We start from the raw sequence: 13,626 nt of genomic DNA on the forward strand, positions 1-13,626 counted from the left end.
ACTAGAGCAGTAAACCCAGAATAGTACACATTATCGTCAATGTAGTACAGAAGGTAAACCAAAGCTGTAAACCCATAACAGTAAACATTATCATCAATGTACAGAAGGTAAACTAAAGCAGTAAACCCAGAATAGTACACATTATCATCAATGTACAGAAGGCAAACTAGAGATGTAAACCCATAACAATAAACATTATCATCAATGTACAGAAGGCAAACCAAAGCTGTAAACCCATAATAGTAAACATTATCATCAATGTATGGAAGGCAAACCAAAGCTGTAAACCCATGACAGTAAACATTATCATCAATGTTTGAAAGGCAAACCAAAGCTGTAAACCCATAATAGTAAACATTATCATCAATGTATGGAAGGCAAACCAAAGCTGTAAATCCATAATAGTAAACATTATCATCAATGTACAGAAGGCAAACCAAAGCTGTAAACCCATAATAGTAAACATTATCATCAATGTATGGAAGGCAAACCAAAACTGTAAACCCGTAACAGTAAACATTATCATCAATGTACAGAAGGCAAACCAAAGCTGTAAACCCATAACAGTAAACATTATCATCAATGTTTGAAAGGCAAACCAAAACTGTAAACCCATAAGAATGTGGACATCAACCAATTAACACCTTACATTGTAATTCTATGTCATAAATTACAATTGCGAGATTTCAGTTCTATATGGTGTTCAGTGGGAAGGCAAACTTAGGTAATAGTATCCAGTCATTGTTTTATGACAGAGACTCATCTACTTTATTAACTAACTGGACCATAAAATTTATGAAGAAACTTCAGAACCTCTTTGACAGACTATTCACACCTGAGAATAGTTTGAGGCATGTATTGGAAAGTAGGATGATATCCTACTGAAAAATATAAGTACTATTTTATGACGATACATATTTTATTTGCCTTGTGCCCTTATTTGGACGAGTTTTTAAAGCAAATACAGTAATTACAAATGTTCTAGCCCACACTGTCCGTTCTCTAAGCCCTGGCCAGATTAGAGTTAGTACGCTCACAGTACGCAACAGTCTACCCACCTCAATGACATAGAGACAGATGTTCTTGTAGAATGAGTACAGGATGACTTTACACAGCCGGCTGTAACTCCACGCACCGTGTACCAACAACAGCTTGTTTAGGAAACGGAACTGAAGAAGAAACACCCAGTAAGTTCATGTGTACCAGCACTGTCAGGAATTCTGGATTTATTATAACACAAAGACAACCATTACAAAACATCATCTGATCACTTTTTCATGACTCCTCTCAATAAATCTTACATTATCTTAAGCCAATGCCGAAAAGCAGTAAAACAGCTTAGAGAAACTGCCCATATATCTTAGGCCTAGACTATACTCAGTTCTTAAAATGCATTAGATTTCCAGCATGTTTATAAGATTTTTAAAATTTTTCCTACAGGAGAACAATTTTGGAGTTTTGTAACACCAATTGTTTTATTAATTATGTCAACCTCGTTCTCAAATATTATATACTACTTAATGTATAGATGTATATTCTTTGAAAAGATCATTAATATCCAATATGAAACAGCCTGGCTATGACATTACCTGAGCGATAGCATAGTCCGAGGCACAGGCAGCCTGGAGGCCTTCTACCCCACTAATGCCCACCCCAACATGGGCAGCCTATAACAACAGAAATACACTGAAATAAAGCTCCACAAATACCAAACCTAATCATCAAATCATCTTAGAAGCCAAAGGAATAATTGTTCAGTACAAATGTGTCATACAAGTCAGATGAAAATGGGTGTGGGTGAGGTGGTGGGTAGCTCACCTGAATCATGCCCACATCATTTGCTCCATCCCCTATAGACAGAGTGATAGCCTTCACAGAGGACTTGACTAGCTCCACCAATTCAGCCTTCTGCAGTGGGGACACCCTGACAAATACATCACAATATATTAACTACATGCGTTAGTTACAAGACTGCAGACATTAATGATCCAATTTTCATTAAATATCATCAACTCTAAATTTACTTTCATGCCACATTTCATGCCATATTTTTTAAGAATTTAAAAGCACTTAAGACCAACTATTATTCATGTAGGAGAGTTTAACTTCATTGGTCAATGGTTTAAAGTGTTCAGTCAAGCATTAATGGGATTTCATCCAGAGATGAAATGAGTTCTATACATGGCCCAGTATAACCTAGACAATTATGTCACATGAGAAACTTTACAAATGTTTCTTCCTTACCTGCAGCATATGACTGCTTTACAAGATATGGCAATATCCAGAAAATCTTGCCTACAGTCGCACAACAATGCATACTTGAGGGTCTAAAATAAGAAACAAGATTTGGTTTACATTTCTGATTTTTAAACTTAAAGATGAGTACTTATGAACATAAAATCAGATTTACAGCTGGAAAACAGCACACCTGTCCCATTATCAGATGATCTTCTTGAAATATTTTATTTATTTGATTGGTGTTTTACGCCATACTCAAGAATATTTCACTTATATGATGATGGCCAGCGTTAAGGTGTGAGGAAACCAGACAGAGCACAGGGGTAGCACATGACAATCCACAGATTGCTGGAAGGCCTTCCTACGAAGAGGAAGCCAGGATAAGTTGGACTTCTCACAGCGATCGCCTTGGTGAAAGGCTACTGGGTGACTGCGACTTGCTGGCGTGCTAACCAAGGAGGCCCCTCTTCTTGACATAAAGTTACTGGTGAACCTGCAGTGACTAGATTTGATCACTCACTCTCATATGCCAAGGTGTTAATAAATTTGCACCTAAACACCAAAATATAATTTATAAAGGTACATGCAGTCTGTAGGAGTGCTTTATAGTGTTACCATACTTGACAGTGAAAGAAAAAATATAACATACAATTTGGAATTTATCTCTGCTTTCAACAAAGAATTTACGAGTCATAACTTCCCACTAATGAGACTTGAACTCTGGTTTAAAATGAATCAATCTTGATTTATCTCAATCTCAATTGTATCGAGGTTTCAAGAGAAAACTCATCAGTATTGAACATCCAACAATGGGATTGGAACCCTGGTTTCAGTGGAGAACCTGTCCTTCAGGACTTACCAGCAATGGAATCTGAACACTGTTTTCAGAGGAGAACTCACCTGTCCATCAATAATCAGCCCTACGTCATTTTCCTTGCCTAGCTGATCTCCAAAGTCTTGATGATGACGCCTTATTGCTTCTCGGGTGTTCTGAAAGACAACAAACCGTGTGTGAACATGCAGACTGCCTCAGGGCTTGGCAGCACAAGGAACAATGGTGGTATGTATGTGTAGAGAGGTTATCTTCAGGGAGACTGGGGTAGACAGAAAGGGAGGTAACTAGAAGCTGTCTACTCTCTATAAGAGCCAGTGAAACAAGCAGTGGAAGCAATCAAAGCAAAACATGCAGCTATATGCTTATATGAGTTTCACCTAGTGGATTTCTTCTTGGAACACTGCTAGACAAAATCAAATTTCCATGTCCATTAATTTATTGAAAAAAGCCATCTTTCCTGTAATTTTGCTTGTACTTTGTTTTTATTTCATCTGCTCAAGAAAGAGAAGATATTTCCTCTTCAAACCATCAACTGCTAAACAGTGTTCCCTTCCACAATGCTGAGATGTAATCCCACTCCATAATTACCAGTATACAGTAAATACTACCTCATCTGAATGGTCAGAGAGGTTTCACTTTAACCAACCTTCACTTAACACATTTTCTCTCTTAATTTCTTCATTTTCAGCAAAATCAAATATCAGTTTTTTTGACCTTTTGGTTAAATTTCTCCCACATCAAGTATGTTTGAAATGTCACACAGGTTGAGTATCACCATGGTATGGTGACAGAATACCCCTACATCTGTATTTAATGACCAACTGTGTTCACAATCATTATGCTACCCACATGGTTCAGATTAACAAATATCCGCTTTCCACCTCTGACACTGCTCAAAATAAGACACACGAAGGGAAAGTCCATGTCTATCATCTATACCAGCAGAGAATGCAACCAGTGTCCTATTCCCTTCACCACACTCTCTACTGCACACACTGCAAACGCCCACACACAGAGTGTAGATACAAACACAAAGATTTTCGCAATCACATATCCGCAGGTCTCATGATTAACCGCTCTCCTAAAGAATCACTCCAAACTTATGACTTCCTCGGAGAATACTGAACCTCCAGCAACGAAACAGCCCTCCCATGGTAACTTGTATATAACCTTCATTGGCACAGATTTACCATGTAGATTAGTTTCTTAATTAAACCTGAGATCTGCAGACAAAGTCAAAATTGAAACACCATCTCAAAGCTAATTTGGGGGTTTTAGAAATCAAAATTTTGTAAACCTCATCAATGTTATCAAGAAAAGTGCGCCCTCTTTCAATTTCCAGTATCAAAACCTAAGCATCATACAGAGTTTTTATAATTTTCACTTAAGTCAGAAACAGCTTTGTGGAATCGGTCCCTGTTTCATCTTCACAGCTTAGTTTTTAGAAATAGAGATCTGTACTCTTTTATTCATAAATCTGGAACTCAGTATTTTAGAGTGTGCTGTCCTCAACATGTCAAAGCTGTACACCACAAAAACTTGGTGCCTTTAACCCTGTAGCAGTTCTGAATACAGATCACCTTTAGTGTCATGAGCAATATTGACTACAACATCACAATTAACACAAATGTACACGACGCTACACAACAAGCCAAACTTCACTAACCATCATTTTTGATTCAAGCCATTTGCACTTGGTATGTCAGGCAAAAGATAAACTTGTGGGACATTTGAATTGAAAGAAAGCACTTGTTTGGGAGACTTTAACTCTTGTTTAAATAATGAAGATAACTATAATAACAGAAGGAAACATAAACAACTATTGTAATAAAAAAGAAAAGCAGACCAGTCCACCCAAGCAACAGAGTTCAAAAATGGTGGTTTGCGAAATTTGGATGCTCCCGAGTGAATGCATCAGTTAGAGTTTTGTGAACTGCCACATTATGGCTGCTATTTTACCCGCATACTGACTTGATATAAAGTTAAAATTACTTTAAGATCAGAGAAAACCTGTTATAGTTTTTCTTTATAGCTTTGAAAGTTTGAGGACAGCACAGGTGACAGGGCTGAGAACCATGCAATGATTCAGGGCTGAGCTAGGAAAACCGCCAACCGATCTCAGAGCTAGTTCTTAATGAACACTTTGAATGAATGAATGAATGATTATTTGATAACGCCACGTTAGCAATATTACGGCCATATCGTCGCAAAGAACACTTTGATACACAGCATGATATATACACAGACACCTGTCACAAAGTGTTAGCAAAGAATTTAGCGATTCTCAGTACACCATTCTGGCACAAGAATAAACTTCAGAAAAACCCAACAATCTTCCAGAGAAAGATATAAATTAGTCTTTCTCCATATTTGCAAAGCAATCACAAACATACATTTTTAACACCCCATGCTATTTTGTAAACTGGGCTAATGCAACAAATATTAAGCTGGAAAAATTGTACGCAAACTTATTCTACATTACATATACATATACCCTGCACAACAAGGTGTTAGAATTAGCCACATAATTCTGTATGTAACTGCAAATATCAGATCACCTTGAACAACAAAATACAAGATTCACTTTACAATGAAGAGTGAGACTACAAGTAGAAGCCCTACATGTTGGAGCTGGCGCAGGAGTACTGGTGTGTTCTGGATGGGCAGGTACAAATGTACTGACATACATGTAGATGTGGGTACAGAAGTTGTCAGCTCATAGGCAAGTATATCTCAGGGGAGGTAACTGGCTTTTGTATCTTACCTCAATGTTACGGATTTCCTTTGAAAAGCAAAAGGGAAAAAAGACTACTGAAGACAGCATGCTAAAATTAAAAGATTTTGACTTAACTGTGTTATTAAATACATATCAAATATGTACACCTTAATTCTGTTATACTCGCACCAAACTCTAAAGAATAACTAGAAACTTAGTACTATAAACTACTGAGCTAAAATATACCTGATCTCGATTTTAAATTAAACACCTTGATGTTACCGACTACAATGTATGCACACAGAAAGTGGTAACAGTGACAGTTAGTTTACAAGATGGATGTGTTAATAAAACAGCCAACAGCGTGCAAGGCAGCACAATGTGGATTGCTCACATGCTGACATTATATCTTATTACAGAGAGGAACAAATTAAAAATAAATGATTTCATTTTCACAGAGATCCAGTTAAGAACTAATGGTTGAAATGCTCATACAGATTTATGGAGAAGTCTTGTTAAATGCATTGCAACATGGCCTTAAGACATGCATACAGTAGGTCAATCTCATTACTTTCGGACAACTGGGGTTTTGTTGAACAGAACATCTTTCGGTTCATCTAACCAGACCTCAGCAGGATGTGGCGTTCTACTCAACCCTGGTAGTTTTCTACTTTTTTCACAGCTAGAAGCAACAAGTTCCCTCTAAATCCATCTGTCTGAGAATTTGTGATTGATCACCTATGGTTTCCAACCACTCGTCAATTTACTCCATTGACTGACTTCATTAGAAAGTAGACCCTGAAGGTTCATGGTAAAATCACGGTTTTACTAGTAGTATATAATCAAATAAAAGTAACACGGCAACAAGTTATTTCGTTTTTTGCGAACTGGTGGTAGAATCAGAACCCCAGATTAATACAGACATCAAGAAGCTTACAATTAACATACAGAATGAAATAAGGATGGTGACACAATGCCACTACAAATCTGCTACATAAAACAACAAAACAGTACACAGCGACATCTAGAACACAAACGTATCTCAGGGCAATTAAACTGTACACATTAACTGGGGGAAAAGGAAAGTGAAACCAGATGTGAACTTACATCCAGGCTGTATTCATTGATCATCAGAAGAGGCATTCCCTGGGTGAGCAGTTTACAGGAGTAGCCTGGAAAATAACACACAGCTTAACTGATATGAGCGAAAATAGTCAGCAGCAGAATCAAAACTGATTGGCAGACAGTTGAGATAGGGTTACCTGGGTTAAACTCTGCAGCCTTAGTCATACTTGAATAAATCTGCCATACCTAAAAATTCGCTTTTGCCAGGCATAACCTGAGCTTACATCTCTCACCAGCTAATCAGAAACGATTCTGCAGGCCTTTAACAGCCAATCATAATCTGATCCTCTGTTTTGTCAATAGTGGCGAAATCATGCAAAATCTATTGATTTATGTGATTGGTGTTTTTAAAAACGTCTTACACAATTTTCCCTCATACAACTGCAGTAAGCTTTATACAGGGAGGAAACAGAGCCTAGAGGAAACCACCGCTCTTCACCAGGTATCTCACAAGTTTCCTGACTTAAAGCTAAAAACAAATCAGCATGGCTTGGATTTGAGCATGCAATCTCATTGGTCTCAGTGAGACAGCACTTCAACCGTCTGAGCCAAAAAGGGCCCTCATCCCATAAAAAGTTACTCAGGCACCCATAACGAGATGGCCCATGTGAAAAGATCTGGGCGATCCAAACACTAACAAAACTAACTACATTGTCGCAGCCATAAATTCTATATAACCAACCTATGTTGATGGCTGTCTCCTGTTTATCTCCAGTAAGCACCCATATCTTGATGTCAGCTTTGGTAAGGTTAGCTATCGTCTCTGGAACACCCTGTAAACAACAGGAAACACATCAAAATTCTGCTGGCCATCTTGTACAAGTATACAGTGTACAAGAGATCGCAATGAAGCTCAACACACATAAATGTCTTTTCATTGTCCATAAGTCTCCATTTTCCTTTAAATTCGTGTATACTATATCTGAAAACAATCATTTTGCGATGTATGTGCCCCATTTAACTCTACATGTGCAACGGTTTGACGTGAAAACTTGAACATCTTAATAAACACAGCAAAATGCCTAACAAACAAATCCTACACCTTGTGAACAGCGTGTTAAAAAAAGTGAAAGCCATAACTGATCGACAGGAAATTCAGCATTCCCACAGTAATAAAGCTACGTGTCCTATTTGGGGACTACATGTATCTGCTACACGGTCAGTTACAGGCATTAATTCTATTTCCAAATGGCCCAATCACAGCAAATAGATTAACTGGGAAGGAAAGCGATACTCACTTCCTGTAGTTTGTCCTCAATAGCTGTAGCACCAAGTAACTGTAAATTCTGTGGAAACAGAAAACAAACTCTTCATGATGACTGCCCATACGATGCATAGTTTTGCTCATACAAAGAGGTGATACAGACTTATAAATCTCCTATACACACATGTAAAAATGCTAACTAAAAAGTACTGAATAGCAACTTGTAACATACATGTTTCTGTTCTGATCACCCCAGACTGGGTACTTTATCCCTCTCTATATATACATGATTCAGTGGTTTTGTGTCTTGCACGACCTAATCTCCTGACCTCAGCTACATGTATACATGTAGAATATATATACAGTTGTGAATCCTTATTTGGGCGTGGGAATTATGGTAGCATAAAAAGTCTGCAATTTCTCAAAAAATGTCTGAAATACACTTCACTCTAACAAATTAAATGCAGTTTGAGGAGGTTACATTCTTTTAACTTTCAATCATTTTTTCAGAGCTCCATGCCTGCACGTTGTAAACCTCCAATTACTGATGTGTGTACATAAACACAGTTCAGTCAACACTGGTAACCATACATGTACATATATAGACAACTGAAACTACGTCATTTTGCCACACACACAATCAGCTGACAATTTAACACCCAGGCTGATTACCCACCCGTTCTATGAGCTCGGCAGCCTCCTCCAGCTTCTTGTCCCGGTTCTGTAAGGAAGTGGACGCCTTGTAGAATGTGTGCTTCCAGTCATCGTAGAAATCCTCGGCTACATCGGCAGTAGCAATACACAGGGTTCTCAGACCTGCCAACACACCACACAATCAGGGGTAAGAAAACGCTGTTGTGAACAGACAGAAATCCTCGGCTACATCAGCCGTGGCCAGACACAGGGTTCTCAGACCTGACAACACACCACACAATCAGGGGTAAGAAAACGCTGCTGTGAACAGACAGAAATCCTCGGCTACATCAGCCGTGGCCAGACACAGGGTTCTCAGACCTGACAACACACCACACAATCAGGGGTACAAAAACGCTGTTGTGAACAGACAGAAATCCTCGGCTACATCAGCCGTGGCCAGACACAGGGTTCTCAGACCTGACAACATGTCACACAATCAGGGGTAAGAAAACACTGTTGTGAACAGACAGAAATCCTCGGCTACATCAGCCGTGGCCAGACACAGGGCTCTCAGACCTGACAACACACCACACAATCAGGGGGTAAGAAAACCCTGTTGTGAACAGACAGAAATCCTTGGCTACATCAGCCATGGCCAGACACAGGGTTCTCAGACCTGACAACACACCACACAATCAGGGGTAAGAAAACGCTGCTGTGAACAGACAGAAATCCTCGGCTACATCAGCCGTGGCCAGACACAGGGTTCTCAGACCTGACAACACACCACACAATCAGGGGTAAGAAAACTCTGCTGTGAACAGACAGAAATCCTCAGCCACATCAGCCTTGGCCAGACACAGGGTTCTCAGACCTGACAACACACCACACAATCAGGGGTAAGAAAACACTGTTGTGAACAGACAGAAATCCTCGGCTACATCAGCCGTGGCCAGACACAGGGTTCTCAGACCTGACAACACACCACACAATCAGGGGTAAGAAAACACTGCTGTGAACAGACAGAAATCCTCGGCTACATCAGCCGTGGCCAGACACAGGGTTCTCAGACCTGACAACACACCACACAATCAGGGGTAAGAAAACGCTGCTGTGAACAGACAGAAATCCTCAGCTACATCAGCCGTGGCCAGACACAGGGTTCTCAGACCTGACAACACACCACACAATCAGGGGTAAGAAAACGCTGCTGTGAACAGACAGAAATCCTTGGCTACATCAGCCGTGGCCAGACACAGGGTTCTCAGACCTGACAACACACCACACAATCAGGGGTAAGAAAACGCTGTTGTGAACAGACAGAAATCCTCGGCTACATCAGCCGTGGCCAGACACAGGGTTCTCAGACCTGACAACACACCACACAATCAGGGGTAAGAAAACTCTGCTGTGAACAGACAGAAATCCTCAGCTACATCAGCCGTGGCCAGGCACAGAGTTCTCAGATGTTAAAGGCCTCTATGTTAGGTACATATGGATATGTACCTAACTTTGCTGGAAGCAAACCCTAAAGGCCTCTGCGGGATATGGATATGTACCTAACTTTGCTGGAAGCAAACCCTAAAGGCCTCTGCGGGATATGGATATGTACCTAACTTTGCTGGAAGCAAACCCTAAAGACTTCTGCAGGATAAAATATGAAAAACTTACCCAGAGAAGCAAAGGCCTCTAAATGCTCCAGGGTGACGTCCCGGTAAGGCTGATTCTCTCCCAATCTCTCATATATAACAGTATCCTGTAAAACAAAGTCATTTTAACATGTCATATCTGTAATTAGGCCACACCAATTTTAATTGTTGTTTTACAGGCAGAATGTATCTTTTTTCAATGTCTGGGAAGGGTATTATGATAAATTCCTGTTCTGCTCTTTGATTATTTCACTAGTGTTTTACTGAACGTCAAAAAGTCAGTGGAAAAAATGGAAAGCTACACACTATGATGATGGCAATAATTCCTCGTACAAAATTACTGCATTCTACACATTATTCAAACTGTTGTTTGTGACTGTATGAATACACAGAACAAATAAAAGTGTAAACACTGACAGCTCCTTTACAGTACAGCTTGATTTTCCCGTCTGGTCCTCGTACAACTATTGACATCCTCTTTCTTGTGCTGGAAAACAAAACCAATACCATGAATAAGTCACTGCTTGTTACTTTAGGAGAAAACATTGTATCCAGGACACAGGAAAACAAATTAACAACAAAAAGTCAACAAGAAATACTTGTATCATACATTAAAAAATCTCACTACATACAGACATAACAATCACCTAAAACCAAGCCTAAAGCCATATTTCAGAATTATAAGCTGGAATTTTTAACCCTAAAATATGAGAGTTTAATATGAGATCACATTCTTACATGTGTTGTGGTCAGCACTTCAGTTACTACACTCATAATTACACTGTTCACTTTCCTATGTATTCTAATCAGTGCTGAATTTGTATGTACCAAAACACATAGCTTACTTTGTTTACTGATGTCATACCCCAAGCAAACATACGTTGTTTACTTTCCCACGTGTTATTATCACGCAGTGCCTAATTTTCTCACACATAGCTTACATTGTTCACTTACCTGGAAAACTCCAGAACATTTAAAATTTCATACTTTTCCTCTTTACCAAACTGAAAAATAGAGAGAAAAATATCTGCTTTGTACAGTGACCAAATCTGGGGAAAATATCTTCTCTACACTTATACACTTTGTATAAGAAATGCATCAAATGTATACAAAATATACATTTCTTTGCCTTTCAGCCAAGTGCAAATTTGTAATAGCTTCAACATCCCACAAAAGTCATTGTTGTCTTCCACTCTGGTTCTTCGTAACATGAATAGCGAATAATAAAAAGATTCAATGAAAAAATAAAACTGCCTGACAAACTGACCGACAGAGAAAGAGAGACTACCACAGCTGATTGCTTCAGATACAAAACCGTTTAGACGACAAATCCCACAGCAGCTTACCACTTCAACAGCCACAGAATCTGGTGTCCTAGTGGTGAACACAAACCCAAGCTTTCTCACTCCCTTCACCAGCGCCCCCTCATCTGAAAGTCAAGGTCACGTCACTTGTAATGCATATTTCAATGAACAACAGATTTTCTTCATATTTCCAGTATACTGACCCCACATTATGCAGCACTATGTCACAGCAACGATGCTTCATAATTCATAAATGAGGAAGCTACCTTTTGTTGCCTTTCCAAAACAGCAATTTCAGAAAGCTGGCATGCATATTATTTGCATATATTAATGGGCCTGAGGCTTATCGTTAACACATTGGTTGTGACCTCAAATAAGACCGCAGACCATTACATAAGGTTGCAGACCATTACATAAGGTTGCAGACCATTACATAAGATTGCAGACCATTACATAAGGTTGCAGACCATTACATAAGGTTGCAGACCATTACATAAGGTTGCAGACCATTACATAAGATTGCAGACCATTACATAAGGTTGCAGACTATTACATAAGATCGCAGACCATTACATAAGGTTGCAGACCATTACATAAGGTTGCAGACCATTACATAAGGTTGCAGACCATTACATAAGATTGCAGACCATTACATAAGGTTGCAGACCATTACATAAGATTTCAGACCATTACATAAGAGTTCAGCATAGTTCACTGCAAATGTAGCTGTTTAGGCCTGTAAAGTTGTAATAATTTTGTAAAGGACTTTCATGACATAGTAACATTCCTACATGTAGTTACAGAACTCGTGGATAAAAATCATACCCACATGCTGATGATGATTGTTACGTCTGCAGTTTATGCAAATGTAGCTGTTAATAACACCAGTGCCAATCATTAAAAGTTTAGCTTCATTGATCTAGAGAATAATTAGATTTATATTTCTTTTAGACAGACATTACGGTCACAGGATCCTCGGTCATAGCACCGAGCTGGCACGCTAACCACGAGGCAAGGAGAATAATTAGATATGCCACTAATGTCAACAACAACAAAAATTACAGAGTTTACATACTTGTATATCCTTTATACAGTTCATAAAAACCCACAAATTGTGCATGTCTGAACTAGATAACAGCTCCAAGTATCACATGTGTCCAGTTTAACACTGCAAGCTCTCAGCTTGGTCCCTGAACAAGAAGGCTAAGTTATGAACAAGAATGTTAAGCATTCAGGGCAGGTGTGTATTTACCTGGGGAAGCAGCCTGGTAGATTATACCATTCTCCAGGTCCTCTTCGTCAGTCTCTGGGACGACTGTGTGACAAACTGCCAGCAGCGTCAGGAAATCACGGATGGTTCCAGCAGTCTCCTGTAATGCATAGGACTCATGAGCAACTTGAATGATTTCTTTCAATGGTATTAAAAGGCCAACATGAATTTGAACGAAATCAAAAAATCCATATTCGCGAATCAAATCAAATTTTCCCTATTTACCAAGAACGGCTAAAAGTAAAGCCTATCAGAGAGTTTCAAACTTGCCTGTTCTATTTTCACTGTTAAACTGATACTAAAATTTGAAACAGTTATAACGCCACCCTCTTTATAAATTTTAGGAGCATTACTATTAATTTTGAACAGTAACACAAGTACAGATTAGGCTCACATTTTGAGACAGGCAATCTATTTGGAATATTCTAAAATAAGAGTGAAAAAAAAAGATTGGATTCGTGCTGATCAAAATCTTTGGCCTAGTCTCTTTACGCCATGGATAAAAAAATGTACAAAGCCTAGCTGGTGACAGAAATGTACCATCATCCACTTACATGATTAGATTTCAGGTTTGCTATTAGATCAGGATCATTGAATTCTTCTTCACTTTCTTCATTATTCCTGAAACATAAAAAATGCGACAGGTCAA

At 39.0% G+C, this 13,626-nt stretch overlaps 1 protein-coding gene across 7 annotated transcripts in view; it reads right to left on the reverse strand.

Annotated features, from left to right (window-relative positions):
- The window catches only part of LOC135472727 (probable phospholipid-transporting ATPase IA), a 59,407-nt gene that overhangs the window by 21,267 nt on the left and 24,514 nt on the right, over nt 1–13,626 (reverse strand). For 5 of the 7 annotated variants that reach the window (XM_064752371.1, XM_064752375.1, XM_064752373.1 and 2 more), the window contains 16 exons: nt 13,532–13,598; nt 12,960–13,077; nt 11,750–11,832; nt 11,358–11,407; nt 10,821–10,890; nt 10,426–10,510; nt 8,795–8,934; nt 8,153–8,200; nt 7,597–7,687; nt 6,897–6,961; nt 5,838–5,855; nt 3,139–3,228; nt 2,245–2,327; nt 1,819–1,924; nt 1,590–1,667; nt 1,059–1,169 (listed from right to left, as the gene is read on the reverse strand). In XM_064752371.1, the coding sequence (XP_064608441.1) occupies nt 1,059–1,169; nt 1,590–1,667; nt 1,819–1,924; nt 2,245–2,327; nt 3,139–3,228; nt 5,838–5,855; nt 6,897–6,961; nt 7,597–7,687; nt 8,153–8,200; nt 8,795–8,934; nt 10,426–10,510; nt 10,821–10,890; nt 11,358–11,407; nt 11,750–11,832; nt 12,960–13,077; nt 13,532–13,598 (1,303 nt within the window). The remainder of the gene's footprint in view (nt 1–1,058; nt 1,170–1,589; nt 1,668–1,818; nt 1,925–2,244; nt 2,328–3,138; nt 3,229–5,837; nt 5,856–6,896; nt 6,962–7,596; nt 7,688–8,152; nt 8,201–8,794; nt 8,935–10,425; nt 10,511–10,820; nt 10,891–11,357; nt 11,408–11,749; nt 11,833–12,959; nt 13,078–13,531; nt 13,599–13,626) is intronic. The other 2 variants (XM_064752376.1, XM_064752372.1) reach the window with 1 other exon arrangement.

Source organism: Liolophura sinensis, chromosome 8 (assembly GCF_032854445.1).
Source record: "Liolophura sinensis isolate JHLJ2023 chromosome 8, CUHK_Ljap_v2, whole genome shotgun sequence".
Taxonomy (NCBI): Eukaryota; Metazoa; Mollusca; class Polyplacophora; order Chitonida; family Chitonidae; genus Liolophura; species Liolophura sinensis.